This window comes from Arachis ipaensis, chromosome B2, assembly GCF_059453495.1.
Source record: "Arachis ipaensis isolate K30076 ecotype BB chromosome B2, ASM5945349v1, whole genome shotgun sequence".
In the NCBI taxonomy this organism is placed as follows: domain Eukaryota; kingdom Viridiplantae; phylum Streptophyta; class Magnoliopsida; order Fabales; family Fabaceae; genus Arachis; species Arachis ipaensis.
In genome coordinates, this window is record NC_142437.1 from 11,743,559 (window position 1) to 11,766,941 (window position 23,383).

General features: G+C 32.4%; 1 protein-coding gene across 1 annotated transcript in view; it reads right to left on the reverse strand.

Moving 5' to 3' along the window:
- Nucleotides 1-16,199, reverse strand: part of LOC107624972 (uncharacterized) — a 38,574-nt gene extending 22,375 nt beyond the window's left edge. The window contains exons 1-4 of the mRNA XM_088503569.1: nucleotides 16,115-16,199; nucleotides 14,956-15,726; nucleotides 13,612-13,911; nucleotides 13,219-13,430 (exon numbers count right to left, since the gene is read on the reverse strand). Of these exons, the coding sequence (XP_088359695.1) occupies nucleotides 13,219-13,430; nucleotides 13,612-13,911; nucleotides 14,956-15,679 (1,236 nt within the window). The 5' untranslated portion in view covers nucleotides 15,680-15,726; nucleotides 16,115-16,199. The remainder of the gene's footprint in view (nucleotides 1-13,218; nucleotides 13,431-13,611; nucleotides 13,912-14,955; nucleotides 15,727-16,114) is intronic.
- Between the last annotated feature and the right edge of the window lie 7,184 nt (nucleotides 16,200-23,383).

Below are 23,383 nucleotides of genomic sequence, written 5' to 3' on the forward strand. Positions count from 1 at the left end.
TAGAAGCATACAAAAAATGACAAGAGCTATGCTTTGTGAGAGTAATGTTCCAAAATTCCTTTGGGCTGAAGCGGTTAACACAGCTTGTCACATTTTGAATAGAACAATCATAAGAAAATTTTTTAAGAAAACTCCTTATGAACTTTGGAAAGGTTACCCACCAAACTTAGACTACTTGCACATCTTTGGATGCAAATGTTTTGTTTTAAATAACAAGGATAATTTGGGTAAATTTGATCCAAAGGCGTATGAGTGTTTGTTTGTAGGATATTCCACAACTAGTAAAGCATATAGAGTTTATCATCATGATGCTAGGATTATTGAGGAATCCATACATGTTACATTTTGTGATACTAACTTGGTGCAAAGTATTTTGGAAGATTGTGATGCAGAAAATCAAGCTCAAAAGGATGATGAAACTGTGCAAAATCAAGAAAATGGAAATTCTGTTCAAACTGAACCAGAAACTACAGTAGCTGAAAATTCAAGAGACAATTCCATTTTGTCTCATGAATCTGAAGGAAATCCTGAAGCCAGCAGCACCCAGAATCCTTTGGTGACTGAAACTGCCTCCAAGTCCACCAGACATCGTGAATGGAGATTCTTGAAGAATTATCCTGAGGAATTTGTCATTGGAGATGTCTCTCATGGAGTTAGAACTCGGTCCTCAACAAGAAAAGAAAATGAAGGAACAAACATTGCCCTTCTCTCACAAATGGAGCCTCAAAATGTCAAAGAAGCCCTTAGTGACCCTTCTTGGGTTAAAGCAATGGAGGATGAGCTTCTTGAGTTTGAGAAGAATCAAGTGTGGACTTTGGTTCCAAGGCCAAGTGGAAAGAAAGTGACCGGCACCAAGTGGATATTTCGGAACAAGTTAGGAGAAGATGGAAGCATTCAAGAAACAAGGGAAGGCTGGTGGCACAAGGATATGACCAAGAAGAAAGAATAGACTTTGATGAATCCTTTGCCTCTGTTGCCCGAATGGAAGCAATAAGACTTCTCTTAGCTTATGCTGCATTTTATGGTTTTAAATTATATCAAATGGATGTGAAATGTGCATTTTTGAATGGTGTGATAGATAGAGAAGTGTATGTGGAGCAACCACCTGATTTTGAAAATAAAGAGCATTCTAATCATGTTTTCGAACTATCTAAAGCTCTCTATGGTTTAAGACAAGCTCCTAGAGCTTGGTATGAGAGACTTAGCTCTTTTCTTTTGAAAAATAGTTTTCAAAGAGGCACCACAGACACAACTCTATTCATCAAGAATTCTAATGATTCTTTTATTCTAGTCCAAATATATGTTGATGACATTATTTTTGGATCAGCCAATGAATCCCTTTGTTCTAAATTTGGAAAACTCATGACAAGTGAATTTGACATGAGTATGATGGGTGAACTTAATTTTTTCCTTGGGCTACAAACTAAACAAACTGAAAATGGTATTTTCATTCATCAAGAGAAGTATGCCAAGGAATTGGTTAAGAAATTTGGTATGAAAAATGCCAAACCCATGGGGACTCCCATGTACCCTAATTCAAAATTAGATAAGGGAGAAACTGAGAAAGATGTAGATGAGACTAGGTATAGAGGAATGATTGGTTCTCTTATGTACTTAACTTCCTCTAGATCCGATATTGTGCAAAGTGTTGGATTGTGTTCAAGGTTCCAATCCAAACCTAAAGAGTCACATCTTTCTGCAGTTAAGAGGATCATTAGATATGTTCATGGCACATCTAACTTTGATCTTTGGTATCCTAAGATTGATGATTTTTCTGCAGTTGATTATTGTGATGCAGATTTTGCTGGTGATAGAGTTGATAGAAGGAGCACTTCGGGCTTATGCTGCTTCCTTGGAAGGTCCTTGAATGTTTGGTCAAGTAAGAAGTAGCCAACAGTGGCTTTATCCACTGCAGAGGCTGAGTATATAGCTGCTTCTTCTTGCTGTTCTCAGCTTATGTGGTTAAAAACACAGTTTGCCGATTACAAATTAAATGCTGAAAATATTCCCTTGCTGTGTGATAACATGAGTGCCATTAATATTTCTAAAAATCCAGTTTTGCACTCTAGGACTAAACATATTGAAGTGAAATTTCACTCAATAAGAGAACGTGTCCAAAAGGGGGATATTAGCATTAAATTTGTTAAATTGGAGGAGCAATTAGCAGATATTTTCACAAAACCACTTGCTGAGGACAGATTCGGCATGCTTAGGACTAGCCTAGGAATTTTAAACTATGATTCATTGTTTGAAAATTGCTAATGTGTTTTCTTGAGCTTTTTGTCTTATAAACAGGTATGAGAAAATTCTGGGCAAATGAAGAACCTTCTCTTTAAACTGCATTCTCTAGCCTTATTGCACGTGCTGAATCATCTGGGCCTATCTTAAATATTCAGATTCTGTGTGGTCCATACATGTTTCCTTAAAATGAACCAACTCTGGGCTTAAATGAGTGCTACATCATACATGTGTTTCATTTTATTTTAATTTGTTCTTTTTGTCCTTTAGTAAAAAGTTTTCATATTTAAAATTACTTTCTGTTTTAATTTTTTAATAAGATTAAATCACTTTTCTTTGTGATGTCAAGTCTTTTTGGTTGATTTACCAAATCTGAAAAAGAAAGATTTTTCTTTTGATTGAAACATTGGAATTTTTGGACTGGAATCATCTTTTTAACATCAAAAAGCCAATGCACCCACCTTTGGTCAAAGAGTTTTATGCTAATATGATTTACCATGAGGACAGTGTTCTTTCTTATGTCAAGGGGCGACACATTGTGTTAAATTATGAAACAATCAGTGATTCATTGAAATACATTGATATTGGGGCTTGTGCATTTACTTCGGGTAAGTGGGATGAAGGAGTTGGTATTTCTTTCAATGATGCTTTGACTCATGTTTGTGAACATGTTTCCCTGATTAATGGCATTACACCCACTCACAAAGCCCTAGGATATGAACATGCTCAATTGCACCGAATTGTCAACCACATCATTCTTTCTCAAAGTGGTTCATATCAAAGGGTCTCTTATACTAACACTCTTGTTTTGTATGCCCTTCTCACTAAAATAGAAATCTTTTTCTTATTTGATGGTAAGATACATGTTTAATTTTGTTATAAGTGAGAAAGATAAAGCTCTTCCTTATGGCATATTCTTAACTTGCATTTTTGAACACTTTGGTGTTGTTTTGTCTAAAGAGTCATATGAGAATAGACACTCTTATCTAAAGGAAGGTGGTTCAGTGAAACAACAAGAGACCCACTCGTTCTGAAAGGCCGGTTCTTGATAATGATGATCGTGATTTCATTCCTGAGGAATCTCCTCCTCCATCCTCCACGGGAACTTCGGCCTTCACTAGATACAAAACTGTTCTATATGAAGTTTTTTTAAGGATGTGGTGCAGGAATTTGTTTCTCAGTCAAACCATTTGTTTGCTAGGAGTAAGGAGTAAAGAAAACTAGCCACCAAGCATGAAAACTTCCTCAGAAAATCTAGAGATAGAGTGGCTGTATGAGTATGAGTAGCATGATTGTGAATTTTGATTGCTGCTGAATTTTTATTGTGAATCTTGATTGCTGCTACTATGATAATTTTAAATAAGTTGTTGTCATGTGAATTTTGAATGTGCTGTCATATGATTTCTGAAAGTGAATTTCAGTTATGAATCTGCCTTACATGATAAGCTGCTATGTCTTACTAAGTTTTGGACACCAAAACTTGTATTGATCATTGCTGTTTTACTGTGTCTGTTTGTTCCACCCTTAATGACAAAAGGGGGAGTAGTGCATAACGAAGAATTTGAAATTTTGAAATTTTGCTGTGATTTTGAAATTTTGCTGCTGCTGTGTTTTGTTTGGCATGAGAATGTGAATTTGCTTTACATGATTTATTGCTCTGCTTTGCCATTGCTAGTCGTGATGCTTTGTATTGCTAAGTTCTTGAGCAATTTTGGGCTAGATATCTGGTATCATTGCTGATATATTTTGTTCAGTTTTGAGATATATATTGGTTGTTTGCACAATCCCTTGATTCAGGTCCATGAGAAGTTAAATTGTTTGAAAACCTTGCTGACTGCTTCATCCACAGTTAACATAGTGTATATAGTCTATTATTGTGTTTCCTATGAGTACATGCAAACAGGAAGGAAGAGAAGAGCACAAATCTAGGGGGAGCATTTCTTGAAAAAGAAAGGGGGAGCAACCCAAAAGCAAGTAACATTATTCAAAGGGAAGTTCCTTAACCTAAATCAAATTCATTTCTATTTGAGCATTGTTTCAATTATGTTTGTCATCAAGGGGGAGATTGTTGAGTTAAGAAATTAACTAAATTAATTAATGATGACAAACATAATTTATTGGGCAAATTAACTAATTAGTTTTAATTATTTTGGTTAAAGTGATGCAGGCCAAAAATTCAATATTCAGCTGTAGCCCAAAATTGAATGATAACAAAAACAAAGCTGGCGAGCTACAAACCAATAAAAGCCCAAAGAAAACAAAGCAAGGAACCAACGGGCTGAACTTGTTTCAAACCCGATCCAAGCCCGTATCCATCACTCCAAGTTGATCCCACCAAGCTTCTCATACAAGATTGAAGTCTTCACTCTCTCTTATTGCTTCGGTCAGCAACAAGACACAAGAAAGAGAGCTTCGTCCTTCCTACTCATTTCAATAGAGAAGAAAGAAAGAGAAAGCTTATTCAGAAAGCAAATGTCTAATCACCCACATCAATCCATATTAAACTAAGTCAGAAATTAAAAGGTGATTTATTTCCATTTGCATGCAACTTACTTTCTTCACTTCATCTCAAATCTTCTGCTTTACCATTTTTGGATAAATGGAAAAAGTGTTCTCTGATCTACACTGTTGTGAATCTATGGTCAAAAGTGTGTCTTGGGGACCAAGTTGGTTTTCAATGGCTGAGATAGGATTTTACCATTGGAAACATTTGTTTATGATGATCTAAGGCTTTCGGTCAAGCAAAAAGGGGTCTATTCTAGCATTCCATTTTTGGAGGTAAATGGAAGAAAGTGAAAGGATAGGTTGGTGTAGCACACAGCTCGAGGAGTGGACTCAGAGGAGAGCAACCAAGCAATATGCAAGGAGATAAAAGAAGATTTTTTGTTCATTCAGAGGCAAGGAGAGAAAACCAGTGTTCTTGAGGTGTATGTTCTGAGAAAAGGTCTTTGAAGAAGTTCATCTAACTGGACAGTGCTTCCTATGCATTCTGCCAGTATGAAGAACTGAATCTGAGATTTGCTAATCTGGTTTTTCACATAGCAAAGAGGCTGTTAATGAAGTCAATCTCCTTCATGTTTTACAGATTGTGATGTACTTTTCTATGTTTATCTTTCTGTAATTTCTTGTGAGAAAAGGCATTGTGAGAAAGCTCAAGTAAAAGCCATGAGTGGAAAAAGGCTGAGTAAAAAAAAAAGCCTAGAGTTATTTCAGATTTCTTTAGGTATATTTATGTCTTGTATCTTGTACCTGTGAGGTATCCCTTTCTTAATTGGGTTAGCACTAAGAGTGAAAAGTTAGGTATTAGCATAGCCAATATCAAGTTAGGGTAGAACTTGAATGTGAAATTGGTGTATGTAATACTTTTAACTATAGTGAAAATTCCTCCATTGTTGTGGAGGAGACTGGACGTAGGTTGCATAGCACAAGGCAACCGAACCAGGATACATGCTGGTGTTAGCTTTTCTCTTCTCTGCTGTGTTCTGTTTTCTGATATTCATGAGACAAAAATAAATTGTCTCATAAATTTCTGCTGCTGAGTACAAACAGAATCAGAATTGAAAGTTTGTTTAAAAAGGGTCATAACAGCAACTTAAATGGAAGGCATAGATTCAACCCCCTTCTCTAAGCCTTCCACGACCTTCAGGTTACCTAGCATAACCTATTTAAATTAGGTTATTGCTATGATATCTAAAAAATAGTATCTAACTTGTTAAAAAAAAGTAGAGAGAAACAATAATTTTTAGCCAACAATTCACAATAAATAGAAGGCAAAACATCTAAAACTAGAAATAATAAAAAATCCAAAATTCAAACCAACAAATTTAAGATTTAGTATTCAAAATTTATGTTTAGAATTTAGTGTTTAAAGTTAGAATTTAGGGTTTGGAGTTTAAAGTTTAGGGTTTAATATTTGAATTTAGAGAGGGTTTAGAATTTAGGGTTTAAGGTTTTAGATTTAGGATTTAAGATTTAGAATTTAGGATGACCAATAGTGGGTAGATGAAGGAGGTGGTTGTCGGCGATAGAGGTGGCCTGTAGCGACAGAGATGGTCTGCGGTGGTCCCTGGCTGGAGGTGATCGACAGTGGCAGTTATGGCAGGCACAGCAACAATAGTGATTGGTAGTTGAGATAATATTTTTGTGGTGATTGGTGAAATTGTGGTATTAAAAAAAAAGATAAAAGTAATTTCAAAAAAATTGTGACTGGGTATTGAACTTTTTTTTGTATTGGTTGATTTCTTTTTAGTTACTTAAGTCTATATAAGCGTATATAAACTGTGTTCTTTTTTCCCAAAGATAGTACTTACTCATTTAATAAAAAAGAATACCGAGTGGTCCTTCGTGGACAACCAATTAAAAATGTCGAAAATACTCAAAGAAACAATTATCATAATATAAAACAGAGTAAAAGTTCTAGTGTCTTCCTCTAGTAGCTGTGAATTCTTTAGCTAATAGAGCTTTTTCCCCTTAGATTCCACACTTGCCGAGAGTGGCCGCAGCTTAGCAGATAATGACTCATCGATTCCTCACGGTTGCATCTTGGGCACTTCGGTGAAACGTCTCTGATCCGAGAATAAAGCTTTTTTCTTACGAGTATTCCTCTATACAAGGCCTTCCTACAAAAATTTTCATCACTTTGGGTGGGCATTTCATTTTCCAGACTGAGCTCCACAATATTTTTTTCTAAAGTACTCTAGCAATGTTTTCACTAGAGGATGGAAGAATTAGTACCTAATTTTGTCACCTGAGCTCACCAAATAAGTACCCTTCTTCTCTTTACTCCATATGATTCTGTCTCTTCCTTCTCTGATTGGTGTATTCAAGATGGGTTGGGCTGTGTTTGTGTTAAAAGTATTTGTAATGAGTTTTGCATTTCAGGTTTCTTGTTCAGTCATTAGTTGTTTAATCCACACCACATTTTGTACTGCATTTTGACTCATAGACTCTAGTGTTGATGGGTGGTTTGCTATCCAATTCTCTTCCCAAATTTGTATATGGGACCCTGTACCTATCTACCAAAAAATTCCCTTCTCCAGAACCTTCTGACCCTCCAATAATCTTCTCCAAATCCAAGATGAGTTGGTACCAGTGCCAGCTTTAAGGAAGTATGAATAGGAAAAATATTGGCTCTTAAGCACTTTGTAAACTAGAGAGTCTGTGTTTGTAGTTAGCCTCCACTCCTGTTTTTCTAGTATCGCTAGATTGAAAGCCTTCAGGTCCTTGAAACCAAGGCCTTCCTCACTTTTACTTCTGCTGAGAGTATCCCATTTATCCAATACAATATGTTTTCTCTTGTTTTTGCCCCCACCAAAATTTCATCATCTGCCTTTGAATTTCTTCAATCAATGTTTCTAGTAGTTTAAAGCAACCAAGTGTATATATGGGATTGCTAAGCCAACTAATTTAATTAGTACTTTTTTATCACTGCTAAAAGCATCGTTCTCTTCCAGTGTAGCAACTTTTTAGAGACTTCGTCTTTAATGTAACTAAATGTTTCTTTCTTTGACCGGTGCATAAATACAGGAATTTCCATATATTTGTTTTGCATGCCAATGTGTGGGACCTGCAGCAGTGTAGAAAAGCTCGTCTCTCTATTCGGGAGGTGTATTTCGGCTGAAGAAAATAGAAGACTTGTTGAGGTTCACTTCTTGGCCGTTATGTCATTGTAAGTCTGTAGAATTCTCAATAGATTTTGACATGATAGTGCATCTGCTCTGAAAAATAAAATTGAGTCGTCTGCAAAAATAACAAATGACTGATGGAAGGGAATCTACTATTAATTTTTAGCCCAACAACTTAATTTTTTTGTTCTCCTCTGTGGAGCAGATGAGAGAGCCCCTATGCACATATGAGAAATAGATAGGGAGAAAGAGGATCTCCTTATCGGAGACCTCTTGATGGCCTAAAAAATCCACGTGGTTGACCATCCACAGTAACAGAGTAGGAAACAGTAGTGATGCATTCCTTAACCTAGTCAATCCTTCTATTGCAAAAACCCATTATTTGCATCATCTCTCATAGAAAATTCCATTTCACCCTATTGTATGCCTTACTCATGTCTAGTTTCAAAGCTAAGTCCCATCCCCCATACCTTCTATACTTCAAATAATGCATAAACTCATGTGTTATTAGAACATTATCACTAATGTGTCTCCCTTTTATAAAAGCACTCTGGTTTTCATTGATAATCTTATCGATGATGAATTGCTTTCTATGTACAAGAACTTTGGAAATAGTTTTATAAAAAACTGTACTTAGGCTAATTGGTCTCATATGGCTCATTGCATCTGCCCCTGGTATCTTTGAAATCAAGCAAATATGTGTGTGATTCAAAGCCTTAAGTATCTTATCCCTTACAAAGAAGCTTTTTATTGCTTTACATGTATCCTCCCTGATATCCTCCAAGAAAAATTGAAAAATTTTGTGGTGAAACCATCCTCTCCAGACGTTGAAAAAGCATTAATAGAGTATACTACCCTTTCAATTTCTTTGTCTACAATCAGACGTGTGAGAATTCGATTAATATGGTTAGTGATTTTCCTCTCCAAAGTCTTTAGTGCTTCAGTTGCAGCCTCAGGTATTTTAGAAGCACACAAGTTTTCCAAATAAATCTGTGCCTGTCCTGCTATACCCTCGGACGTGAAGTGAGCTTCTCCTGTTTCATCCTTTAGGTGCCCTAACCTATTTTTTCGAGTACTCGCTTGAGCTTTGGCATAGAAGAGCTTCGTATTTTGATCACCTCATCTCAACCACTGGATTCTGCCTTTTTCTTTCCAATATATTTCCTTATTAATGTATGCTTCGGATAACTCCTCCTCTAAAGACCGTAAGAAAACCCCATCAGCCATACCAGTCTTCTCTTTTTTAGCTTCAATTTTTCCTTCAAGTTCTAGGATCTGCCATTGGGAGTGGCAATTGCTATGAACCTGCCAATCCATGAATTTATGTCTCACTTTCTTTAACTTACTGAATAGAATAAAACATTGGTGAATTAACAACTATTTCCTTCCACGTCTCCCTAACTAACCTTATAGCCTCCACATTCTCACACTATCATTCCTAAAACCTAAACCTTCTCTTTGGCCTACTGTTATTCAAATCAAAGTTAACCAACAGTGGAAAGTGGTCGGATCTTTGATCTGACAAGTGCAAAACACTTGCATTTGGGAAGTTTAACTTCCACTCACCTGTAACCAAACATCTGCCAATTCTTTCTCTAATAAAGCATCCACCAAACTGTCTATTGTTCCATGTAAATTTTCTCCTTTCATAACCCAAATTCACTAACCTGCCTACATTAAGAAGATTGTTAAAACTCTCTATAGATGTGGTTAATTTCATCCTCCCTACTTGTTTCTCATGATAGGCTAAAATGGCATTGAAATCTCTAACCACTATATAGTACTGCCCTGCATCTTTAATTAAATTCAACAACTTTTCAAATTGAGCTTCTCGCATTCTTTCCTTACTAGGTAGGTGAACTGTAAAAACAGTACAAGTTTGAGTCCTATTCGGATCTGTCCAACTGAATTGAATGTAAAAATCCTCATGTTTGTCCACTGTTACTAGTGTATTAGTTTTCCATGCCAAAGATAAACCACTAGCCAATCCCTACGAATTTACACAATGGACATTATCGAACCCCACCTTCTTACATTGTCTCATAACGAACGAAGTATTGTTGATAGTTTCGCATAGAAATAATATTTTGAGAGAATGAGATTTACTAATCTCTTGTATATTGTGAACTATCAGGGATTTTTCCAAACCCCGACAGTTTCACGTCATCATCTTCATGGACCTTGGGGTGCCAATTCTGGGTTGGTGCCCTCCCTCATCATTATATCCTCCTCACTGCATCACTGTTTCTTGGTCCCAAATTCTTCTACTACCTCCATAGTTATCCTCTTCTCTCAACTCACATCCCTCTCCTTTCATCCATGCATCCTAGCTAATTTCTTATATGATTCTTCTTTTTTTTTACTCTAGTTCATTTGACTGGCCAAAACAGAAGAGATTATTTGTGCTCGGCACTACTTTTCCCACTGTCCTCTTGCTACTCTGCTCATTAAATGTAATTTTAACCACATCTTCAATTTCTGCGGAGTATTCGCGTTGTTCCTTACTACCCCAACTTGCTTTGTGGTTAGTTGTAGTTGATTTTCTTTAGGTTTTTTCATGTTGCATTTTGTACACTAAACTATGTTCCTCTCCCGCCTTATATTTTTTATTCTCCTGCATTATAATTTTTTCAAACTCCTTAACAAGCTAACTAGAATTGGCTTTTGAGAACCCTTCTTCAGAGACTCCTTTATTTTGGGCTTAATAAGATTGGTATTCTCTTTATCTGATACATACCATCTCCCAAACTTCTCAGTCTTCAACCATGTCCCCCATCCCTCCTCCAAACATTCATTCTCATCCTCATCTTCTACAAAGGAGCTGCATGTTCTTTTCTCATGTCCCAAATGTCCGCAGTAATGACAAAAATTACCGATTTTTTCATACTTGACCAACAATTCAATTACTTTTCTGTTTGGTTCTACAATTTTCAGCGATCTCTTCAATGGTTTTGTTACATCTAAGAGAATTTTCACCTTCAGCACCTTTACTTCTCTACCCTTCATCTCAAAAAAATCTACATCTTGTGCAACCCCCAAATTCTCTCTAATCTTCCTCCCTAACTATTAGTATCAACGTTCTAAAAATCGAACCGGATCGGACCAGACAGTCAAATCAGACCGAACAGTAAAACTGTCCAATCAAGAACTGCTAACTTATACGGTTTGATTTACAATCTAAAATTGCCTAGACAGAAACCGTTCTTGAACCATTGAACTGGATAAAAATCAGTTGATCGGATCGAACCAAAACCCAACCAGTTTTCAAAAAAACAAAAAAAAAACTCTCACCCTAAAAAAATGTACTCAACCCTCTCACCTTCAAAATACACACAGAGCTTAATTCAACTACCTAACACCATTTCATTGATATATTCTCTTCCGCGAACAACACTTGGGACTTCCTCCAGAGAAAAAAAGAACATAGAGAAATGTAGAAAATCATAAACGCAATAACGCATTAAAAGAAGGGAAAAGTGAAAAATGAAGAAGAAAATGCCAGCAGAACGATAGAGAAAGCAGCGGATCAAAGATGTACGGTGAATCCAGAATAGTCAGGCGTGATGACAATGATTTTGAGATTGAGGGACAATGGATGTGCAAAAAGGAGCACTGGAGCTTGTTACTTTGTTTTATCACTTTATTATGGCTTAGGATATTAATACCCTTACCTACTGATTGGATTATAAGGGATTCATAGGAAGTTATGAGTGATAATTAGGGTTCTATTTGAGTCAAATTCTACAATTTTTTTACCCTTCTTATGATGATTAGCTAGGATTACTCATGATGAAGTTCAGGTGCAACCTAATCTAAGTTAACTAAAGTAACACAATCTCAAGTGTTTAATAATTTTAATTTGAATTAAAATTTTATAAATTGTCAAAAAATTTTAGTCAAATAATTATAATTATAATATAACACTAATATAAAATTTTAATTTTAAAGATTATAATTTAAAATATTAATTAATATAATAAGAATATAATTTAATTATTTGTATTAATGTTTTTTTATGTTTATTTATTATTTTATATATTATTTTGTTATAATTCGATTATTTTGTATTATAAAAATATTATTTATACACCAAAATCAACCACCATATATATATATATATATATATATATATATATATATATATATATATATATATATATATAATTTAACTCATTTTTAATATATATTTTACTCTTGTAACAAATTTTAATGTACACTTAGTATAATTATTTATATTATATTTATTTATTATTTTATTATAAAACCGTTATTTTAGTTGAATTACAGTTAAACCGGTTAAACTAATAAACTAATAAATATCGATGATTAGTTCGATTTTCAAAACCTTAGTTAGTATATATATATAATGTTATTTGTACACCAAAATCAGCTACTAAAATTACTCATTAATATATTTGTGTATAAATACATGTGTGGTATAATATATTTTTAATATGTATTTGTATTCCAATATATAATTTATAATGGTGGCTCACTTTGGTGACTAATTTTAATGTACACGTAGCGTAGTCGTATATATATATATATATATATATATATATATATATATATATATATTCATTAAATTTGTTCCATTAAAATTGATTCTCAAGGTAAAACAATATGGTAACGAAAAGGTAGCTAAACATACTGTAAAATTTGTGTCACAATATTGCACAAAAATAATCTTTAGGTTTGGGCAAAATACGCATGTGTGAGAGACAGAGGTGTAATACGCTTGTATTGGCATACTGAGAGGAGAAAGAACAAATCTCTTGCAGCAATTTCAATACGACTCAAATTGCATCCAGGAATTTTTTAAAGATTTGAATTTTTTGAAGTTTGAATTTTACTTTAGAAAATAAAATATGATCTATCACTGTTTATTTCATAGGTGAAACAAAAAAAATATATAAAAAAAATATTTAATAGTAAGAAATCTAATTTTATCCTCTAAAATGAAAATCTAAAATTTAGAAGATTCAAATTTATTTTTTAATTGATCAAATCAGATCCATCAATTTTTATTTCAAAAAATTAAAATATCTTAAAAGTTTATAATACTAAAATCGAACCCAATAATTCTCTTTTTTAAGAGTAGAAATTTTAAAAACATAAAATTGTACTTAACATTTTTTTTTCAAAAAAAAAAAATCTCATAAATAGATATCAAACCCAGCAATTTCTTATTTTGTTAAATGATCTCCATATCTTGAGAAAAACACAAAAATACCAATATCCATAAAATATATTTTAGCTCGATATTAAAATTTTTTAATCCAATATTTAATGTAGATATATATAAATAACGAATAGTTGGCTAAAAATAATGTATTTATAAATAATAGATTCTAACCTTATTTTTGAACAATATTTTGGCGTCGTTAGGATTTATGACATCTAGAGAGATAATTGAACTTGCATTCACATCCATCTGGTTCAATACTCGTTTTGCCTCAGAAATTAGCAAAACCTTGCATCCTTTTTTATTCTCTTGTGATGCTTTCCCTGCTTTACTAGAACCACTAGAGGTGTCTTTAATTTGTTTCTCTGTTTTCGTCTTGTTAGCTACAAAAATATGGATATTAGTATTGAATACAATGCAAAACAGTATATGTATAATATATAAATATGATAATAAAAAGTTGCTTATAAATTTAAGAAATTTAAGGTATTATCTAATATAAATATATATATGATATGCGTATGGAAATAAAAATTAAAATATTTGTGCATTATAATTTGTTACCATCTATTCCTGACTTTAATCTTGTCAAATTTTGTCTATCACCAACAAAATTTTTTGTCTCTGCCAAATTTTGTTTATCACCAACAAAATTTTCTGTCTCTGCCTTAGTTAAAGCTGCTCCAGAGGGATTAGAAGATCTTATTCCTTGTTTGAGAACGAGATTCTTTTTGTCATCTTCACCCTGTGATGGAATTCCCAACATATCCAAGTCCACTTTTGTATACATATCATCAAGGATTATAAGAGTGTCTTTTTCTTTCTTCAATTTCTCTCTTATGCGAATAGCTCTTGCATACTCACCTACGTTATAAAAGTATCATAGATATAAAACACAAATACAACAGAAAACTATTTTTTAAAAAAGAAAAAAAAAAGAAAAATCAACCCCAACAATGCCATCAGACCTATTTAGGGCCACTTTTCTCTTAAGGCATAGCCATCGAAGATAAAGATTAAGGAGATAAATATTTATATAAAAATATTTTTTATGTTAAGATAATATTTAAAAATTATTAAATAATATGATATATTTCACTAAATTATTTAATGTAATATGTGTTAATATATCAATATTTTTCATACATAAAAATACTTTTATGAGTAATGACTATAATATTAATCTAACAAAAATACTACTATATACATACAAAAAATAGTATTAAGTTAGTTACTATATATTTGTGTATAAATAAATATTTTATTTAAATTATTTTTAATATATTTTTATATTTTAACACACATTTTATATAACTAAATGATTAATTTAATGAATAATTTTTTTCCATGCAGTTTGATTGTGCAAGAATTATCAAGTTTAACAATATTCTAGATATTATGTTTGTAGATTTGTCCCAAATACTTACTCCAATATTTTTACGAAACTAGTAGTATTTGATCGATCTCTCTCTATATATGTGTATTATTGATGACTGGTATAATAATATTTTAAATAGTATATTATTTAAGTGAATTAGAAAAAAATAAAAAAAAAGTCTAAAAAACGTTTATTAATTAATGGAAGTAGAGGTAAACCACCAAAGAGCAAAGAACATTACAAATAAAATGCGAGGAAGGTTAGGGGAAGCAACTTTTGTGATTTATAGCCATTAATAATATTTTTAATGGTGTGAGATTTTATCCAACAATGTAAAATTACTCATTTTTTTTTAATTATATATTAGTCAAAATTTAATAAAATTACTTATCCTAGACTTTTTCATAAAAATGCTACTCAAACAACCACCGAAAATTCACTGTCTCTTTTTTTTGTTTGAGCAGTTTTGAAAATATAGTTGTTTGCATTTATTATAGGTATAAAATATAGATAGATAGATAGACACTCACTCTCCTCTTGCAATGTTATTCCGAGCATGTCAGCAATCTGTCCTTGAATTTTTCTGATGTCTGGATTTTTGCCCACATTTGCCATAATGACCATATCAAATAACTTAGGTTCTCGATTTTGAAGTGTGTTAATAGCTTTTATGACCAAAGTAGTCTTTCCCATACCAGCTAGGCCGTGAACACCAACCATTGTAGCACTCGAATCTTCCAAGGCTTTTTTAACATCTTCCATATTTTGTTTTCTTGAATCAAGCTCTTCATATTCAACAGAAGGAAGCGCATAACCCATTGAAGAAGGCGGGCCCTGCCAACGAGATATACTATCATGCTTCTCATTTTGCAATTCTTCAACCCTTTCTTTGATATCTTCTGCTTTTTTGCTGCGATGATATCTTATGTCTAGATTTTGAAATGGAAAAGCAAGTGCATATCCTTCATTTTTATCATGTTCTTCTTTAAATTTTTCATATTTAGCAACAATTGCATCCACACGAGCCAACCATTCTACAACATTATCATATATAGCTCTCCCATACCGTCCTTCATCTTCTTCGGCTTTATCACGCACCCCATCTCTATCATTCTTGAGAGCCTCTACAGCTTTGCTTACATTGTCAAATCTTTTCTCGTAATCCCACACGTAGCCTAGTTGCGTTGTTAAGAAAGTAGATACTGCATCGAATGCACGTTCTTGCAAAAAGTCAGGTACAAAGGGGATCGACATGCTTTTATTTCATCCTTGGTATCCTTTAATTTTGCTACATCTTCATGCTACACATGATGTAGAACTCAATGAGAAATTGAAAATGTATAAATGATGAAATATAAAAATACTCCCCTGATTTATAATATCCGTTTTATTTTTATTCTTTAAAGTTTTAACATTTTTATTTCTAATCATAGTTCTTCTGTTTCTTTTTTTTTTTTATGTAAATTTACCCATAATGATGATATAATTTTGAGAGAGAGATCGAATAAGTGTCCTATTAATTAATTGTATTAAAACATTTTATTTTTTCTCTTATTACATTTTAATTTTTTATATTTTTAATTAAAACTTTTTTATTTTATAATCTTTAAAATATGGCTTAACATGATATATAAACCCAATAAAGATACAAGAATCTGAAGAAAGTAGATAATGAAATGAGAGACAAACCTCCACTTCAAACATGATGTATCATGTTGCGATTAGTCCTTAACCAGAACAAAGACAGCAAACAACCATAACAGAAATTAGAAGCCCTGACTGGTCAATTCAAAGAAGCTTTTTTGTGTTTTTTTTTTTTTTTTTTTTTTTCGTGAGAATTGGGTTTATAAAAAAGACGTGAAAATAGTAATGTGTTGCATGCAAGACCAGAAAGAAAAGAAAAGAAAAAGAAAAAGAAAGAGAAGTGAAGTGAAAAGACAAAGACAATAGAGACTTCTTTCAATCACTTGAAAGAATTAAGATCTTTAATTTTCATAAAAAGTATCACAGGTCATTGAAATTATATAGCATTTTTTTAACGAAAAACAAGGTCTTGATCTTAATTAATATTATATAGCATTATTTATTTTTTTATAGTTTGTTGACTTTGTTCACATGACGAAAAACAGAGTCTTGATTTTAATGAATATTATATAGCATTATTTATTTTTTTTACAGTTTGTTCACATGACGAAAGCGGAAAAACAGGATCTTGATCTTAATTAATATTATATAGCATTATTTTTTTTATAGTTTGTTCACAGAATGAAAAACAGGGTCTTGATCTTAATTAATATTATAGAGCATTATTTATTTTTTTTTATATTTTGTTGACTTTGTTCCCATGACGAAAAACAGTTGATCTTGAATTCTTAATTAATATTATATAACATTATTTATTTTTTTTAGAGAAAGTACGAGGAGCCAATAGAATATTTGTACAATGTGTATAATGGAGGTTTATGAAGTATTAGAGATATAACCATATATAATCATTAGTGTTACCTTTTTTCATTAGCTGAAACTTTTGGGATGAGTGGTATCATGACATGGTATTAGAGCTCTAGATTCGAAAGGTCACGAGTTCGATCCTTGGTGAACCCCAAAATCAGTTTAAGCTAATATGTGAGATGTTCATTTTGTAACTCAATAGCCCATGATACACAATTGTACAAATAGTCCATTGGCTTCCTAACTAGGGGTGGCTGGGTAGAGTAGGGTAGGGTTTGGAGTCAACCCTAACCCTACCCGCTCTTAACCCGTGGGTACTCGACCCTATCCGCATGTTACAAAAAAAGATGCAACATTATTATATAACTTGATGATAATTTAAAATACAAGTGACTTTTATGTAAAAAAAAAGTTTATTAAGTTATCAATTAATAATCTTCTTTTAATGACTAAGGATCTTTTGCATTTAGTGAGAGATCTTTGGTTCAACATCCACTTAAAATATATTTTTATATAAGTATATAACATATACATATATAGAGTGCGGGTTAGTCGGGTAGGGTTGAGGCTCAACCCATATCCTACCCGACCCGCACGAAAATCTACCCACACCCTACCTTACCCATTACAGATCGAGTTAGCAACCCTACCCGACCGAATAAGATCGGGTTGGATATCTGCGGATAAGGTACATATTGCGACCTCTATTCCTAACTCTTTTTTTTATAGTTTGTTGACTTTGTTCACATGACGAATCCAAAGCCCATTGTTTACCGACCAACCCTTGTACAATGCAATTAATACCACTGTCAGAGTTGAGCTCTTTTTTCGTCTACCTTTCAGCAAGCTGTTGCCCACTTCTCTCTCTTCTCATTTTAAAATTGTCCATTACAATTCTATTAACTCTTGTCGTTTTGTGTAGCCAAGTAATGTTTGTCTTGGTGTGAGCTGGTAGTTGAAGCCATCTGAAGTGTGGGTCATAGGTTTTTGTTTATGATATTTGGGCTGATGGGTTCTAAACACCGAGGCGTATATGGAATAATGGACTGCTCTCAATTTATATAATTGTGTAATAATAATAATAATAATAATAATAATAATAATAATAATAATAATAATAATAATAATAATAATAATAATAATAATAATAATAATAGAATGTTTTAGTAAATATGTATAAAATTTGATTAATATAAAATTTTTTTATGATAGAAAATATTAATTTCAAGACTTTAATTTGTCCATTTTATGAGTAATACTTCAATACTTTTTTTAATAAATTTTTTGTTCCAAAAAAAAGGAGTTTGACAAAGTGGTTTTTAATGTTTTTAGAATAATAGATAAATTTGGACATTTTTATTTTAATAAAAAATTATTTATTTATTTATTATGTTTAAGAAATATAATGTACTCTGATAAGTATTATTTGTTAAGTTTGCAAACAATTTAATTTTACAAACACATTTTGTAAAAATAAATAAAAAATAGTATTATATTTTATGAAGAGTAAAATTTTAAAATTTTAAATTAACAATGGTTGAGTAGAACATGAATGATTTATTTTGCTGCGTAATAATTAATTAAAAATTTAACTTAGTGTGATCGGTGACATGTTATATATTTTTGAGCTTTTATATTCATAATTGTCTTTGATTTATTTGATTTATGAGGAAATTAATAGTAATTTGATTTTTGTGAGAGTTAATAAATTTTATTAGTCGTTTATTCATTATTTGCAAAAAAATATTGTCACAAAATTATTGATTTTTTATTATTTGGGAATAGGTTAATCAAGATACAAAATATAGACTATAAGTATTTAAAAAACATATATGAAAAACTTATGTATTATGCAACACAAGCAAATTTATAAGAGAACGAAGTATAGAAGACGATAGTACGCTTTAGTTGTTATTGATATGCGTTATTCATACAAAAACAAAAACATTGATTTCCGTTAAGAGATTAAAGTAGCTAGTAAAAAAAATTTATTGATAAATAGAAACATAATACGATTGAAATGAAGGAAAAACATGATAAAAGAAGTTTTATGGGTAAGATGGACCTAAGATGAAGAAACGTATTGATTAGTGGGATTATAGAAAGCCTCAAGGTATTCGCACTTTTTTTCCAATTCAGTAATCCAGGCAATACAATCATTGTTAGCCTCTTGCAGAATTATTGTTGCACGGAGGTAGTTGTAGTTCCTAATTTTCTGATGTGTCATGTGAAGGACGGTATCAAGCATGCAATAGGTTGGGTCTTGTCTTGCATCTCGCTCGACTAAGGAGTATCTTCCTTTTGCATGTAGATGGATTCCAAATGGATGGCCTGGGAGCACAACTTGAAAGCCGTAGAAGGATCCGTCATTCTGGGTTAAGAAGGTTTCATTCCGGTAGAAAATAGGCATCGGAATTGTCGCATCGTAACAAACTTTGAGGAGCCAATCCTCCATGCTATTGTTGATGGCAAATGTCGAATTTGCAGCTTGATTTGATGGAACTGTGTTAAAGCCTAAAAGATGTGCCCATTGTTGTTGACTATATGTACAATAACAAAATGATGATGAAGAAGGCGAGTTCAAAATCAATTGTATTTAGTAAGTCGAAATACGTAAGAAATAATTTATTGTTCTATTCTAGTGTAAGTTGCCATGAAGGTAGGAGCATTGTGAAAATTTAGACTTAAAAATCTAAATGTGTTGCATGTGAGAGGAAGATAAGGACTTAGACATATAGTGATATGAAGAGTTAGGAAGATAGCATCACAACCTAAAGAACCACAGGAAAGTAGAGCATGTAGAGACTACTCACAGAGAATATTGGAGCATAGTGGCCGTGTGGGATTTTTCTTATCCTCGGTTGTGGTGGCGGCAATGAAGAGGGCGAATTCAAAATTGTACAAGATGTTTCTGGTACGGGTTGAGAGATGGATCGAGAACTTGCGGGTTGAGGCAGATGCCGGATCACTTGCCTGGAGCAATGGGGGTGGTACCTGCAAAGACACTCCGACGCTCAAGTCAGAATGGATCTAAGAGGTAGAAGGTGTGAGGAATGAATGAATACCTGGAGGGACCTGGGTCCTCTATTTATAGATGATGGTGAATATCTTATCTTATCTTATTTGGCTAAGATAAGGGAGACGTTTGAATTATCTTATCTTATCTTATCTTATTTGGCTAAGATAAGAGAGACGTTTGAATTCGAAAGTTGGTTAGGAGCTCTAGTGGGCTGGTTTCGGACCTTCTGGAAGGGCGAAGGGTGTCGGACCCTGGTAACCGAGTTCGGGGACCGTTCTGGGTGTAGGATCCGTGGGCCGGATCCGTAACAAAAATGAACTGCATTTAGTAAGTCGAAATATGTAAGAAATGGTTTATTCCTAGTGTAAGTTGCCCTAAAGGTAGGAGCATTGTGAAAATTTAGACTTAGAAATCTGAATGTGTTGCATGCGAGAGGAAGATAAGGACTTAGACATATAATGATATGAAGAGTTAGGAAAGTAGCAGAACAACCTAAGGAACCACAGAAAAGTAGAGCATATAGAGACTACTCACAACAGGATATTGGGGCACGATGGCCGTGTGGGGTTTCCCTTGTCCTCGGTTGTGGTGGTGACAATGAAGAGGGCGAGTTCAAAATGAACTGTATTTAGTAAGTCGAAATATGTAAGAAATGATTTATTGTGCTATCCTAGTGTAAGTTGCCCTAAAAGTATGAGCATTGTGAAAATTTAGACTTAAAAGTTGAATGTGCATTGCATGTGAGAGGAAGATAAGGACTTAGACATATAGTGATATGAAGAGTTAGGAAGGTAGCAACACAACCTAAGGAACCACAGAAAAATAGAGCATGCAGAAACTACTTACAGCAGGATATTGGGGCACTACGGCCGTGTGGGGTTTTTCTTGTCCTCGGTTGTGGTGGCGGCGACATTTCTTTCCGGGTAGTCGCTACTATTTCAACAATCTCTTCGTTTTCTGCTATAAAAGTATCGATTCTTGTTTGAAAGGCATTTTCAGCCAGAAGTACAAAACAACACCTTAAGCTTAACCCACACCATCTTCTCTTTTTTTTTTTTTGTTGCAATCTTGCAACCTTGTTGTCCATTTGTTTTTCTCACTTTCTCTGATTTTTTCAAAGAAAATAGCATAGAACAGCTATTTATTTGTCTTTAACGGACTAGCTCATCCCACCCTTTTCAGAACAGATAATTTGTTATGAAACTGATAACATATGATATTTTTATTTTTATGCATTTTTGTTTCAACTAATTAATTTTGGTAAAAAAATTTGAATATTTAATTAAGTTAATATTAATAGAATATTCAATTTTTCTACTAGAATACAAGAGATTTTGTAATATGTTGATTAATTTTCTATGTTGATTAATTTATTACAGATTTAATGATAAAAAAATCAATAGTTTTGTGATGATATTATTTGTAAATAATGTATAAATCAACAATAAAACTAATTAGCTCTTACCAAAAGGTTAAATTACTACTAATTACATCATAAATCAAATAAACGATTTGTCACCTTAAAAATTAAAAATAAGATGCAATCACTTAACTATTGGTCATATTAAATTAATGTTTTAAATAATTATTAAACATTAAAATAAGACACTCATATTCCACTCAACTATTATTAATTTAAAATGCTAAAAAATCTTGTTTTCCATATGGCATAATACTTTTTTCCCCTTAATTTTGTAATATGTTAGCAAAATAGGATTATCTACAAAATTAACAAATAATATGCATAAAAATAATTTTTTTAACAGAATTATAAACTAAAGAATTTTTATTTAAATAAAAAGCCAAAATTTGTCTAATATTATAAAAAATAAAAACCAATTTTGTCAAAAAAAATTTTGGTTAAAAACTACTTTTTTTAGAACAAAAATTTATTAAACACCAGTTGAAATATTACTCATAAATAAATGAATAATTTAAAATGTTTTCTAATATACGAAATTAAGAAAATTTAATAATATGAAAATAATATTGAATATTTCATACATATTCTTTTAATACGATGTTAGTATTAGAATTAGAAAGCATAAAAAAAAGAACATGCAAGGAAAGTTAACGTCGTTTGTTTTTTTAATCTCTCTAAAATTTATATTTTTATTTTCAATACTGTATCATAACATTTCAGTGTCCACTTGTCAATTTTTAAGCTCATCAGGTTTTTTTGACAAATTTTAGCAATGAAATTTTAGACATGTTAAAAAGTGTAACATCCTATCACACTAACCGTTACCTCTAACCGTAAAATAAAGGGTGATAAAGCGTCACGACAGTTCTAAAACTTATATATATATCCAAAAATTAATATAACTAGGACTGCATTTGTTTCTGTGGACAGAATAAAGAGACATGAACAATACATTTGTAAAACGTATTTGGATAGAGAGACATAGACAGGACACAATATCTTTGGGACACTTTTTTTTTTATTTTTGTGTCCACTTCTAAACGAAGGACACTGATGGACACGGGAATAGAAAGGTGGACTTAGGATTTTTAATGAAATTTTTTTTTTGTCTATAGTATCTTTCATTATTCTCCTATTATCCCTTTTTATTATCTTGTGAAAATCCTATCCATTTTATTAGATAGATCTATTTTAGAAATTTTACATTATATTTTAGTCTTGTTTATATTTATCCAAATATAATACTAGACATTACATTAGTGTCTTGTCTATTGTATCCAAACACAATACATAAAAAGTAATTTTTAGTGTCTCTGTCTCAGTGTCATGTCCTATCCTGTCTACAAAAATAAACGCAGCCTAGAAGCCCGATGAAGAAATAAAAGTTCAAAGATGCATAAAATGAAAATACAAAACATGAAGTGTTCACACACAATAACTAAAACGCGTTGGCACGACAAGAATAGAACATAATATATATAACCTTGCATAAAGCTCCAAGACACAAGGTAGTAGCTAGATAGATAAACAAGGTGTATATATATATATGGTATACAAAAGAGAACTAGTAAAAGCCTGTGGAGTTTAGACCGACTAGTTAACAAAAGATACAACAGAATTTTTAAAGCTAAAACAGATACATTTTTTAAAGCTAAAACAGATACATCATGTCTCTCAAAGTTTAAACCTCTAAGGCAAAAAAATACAATAACAAAAATGAGAGAACTAATAATAAAATAAAGTACAAAACAAAGTTGAATCATCCTTCGCTCTGTCACCACGTCCGCAAACTCATCGAGACGGGTTGCGACCTGCATCTGAAAAACAATAACAACATGTATGAGAATTGGGGATTCTTAGTATGGTAACAATACCCAATAGATAAGATATAAGGTTCCGTGAAGCCAAAGGCAATCATAGAATTTTGCATGCATAAGATTCAAGCTAACATAATTATAGAAATTAAACCATAAACAGGGTAGTCTAACTTAGGAGATTTCTAACTAATATTAGTCACCACTGTCCCACAGCCTTCACCAACCTACCCTCCATGCGATCCCATTGC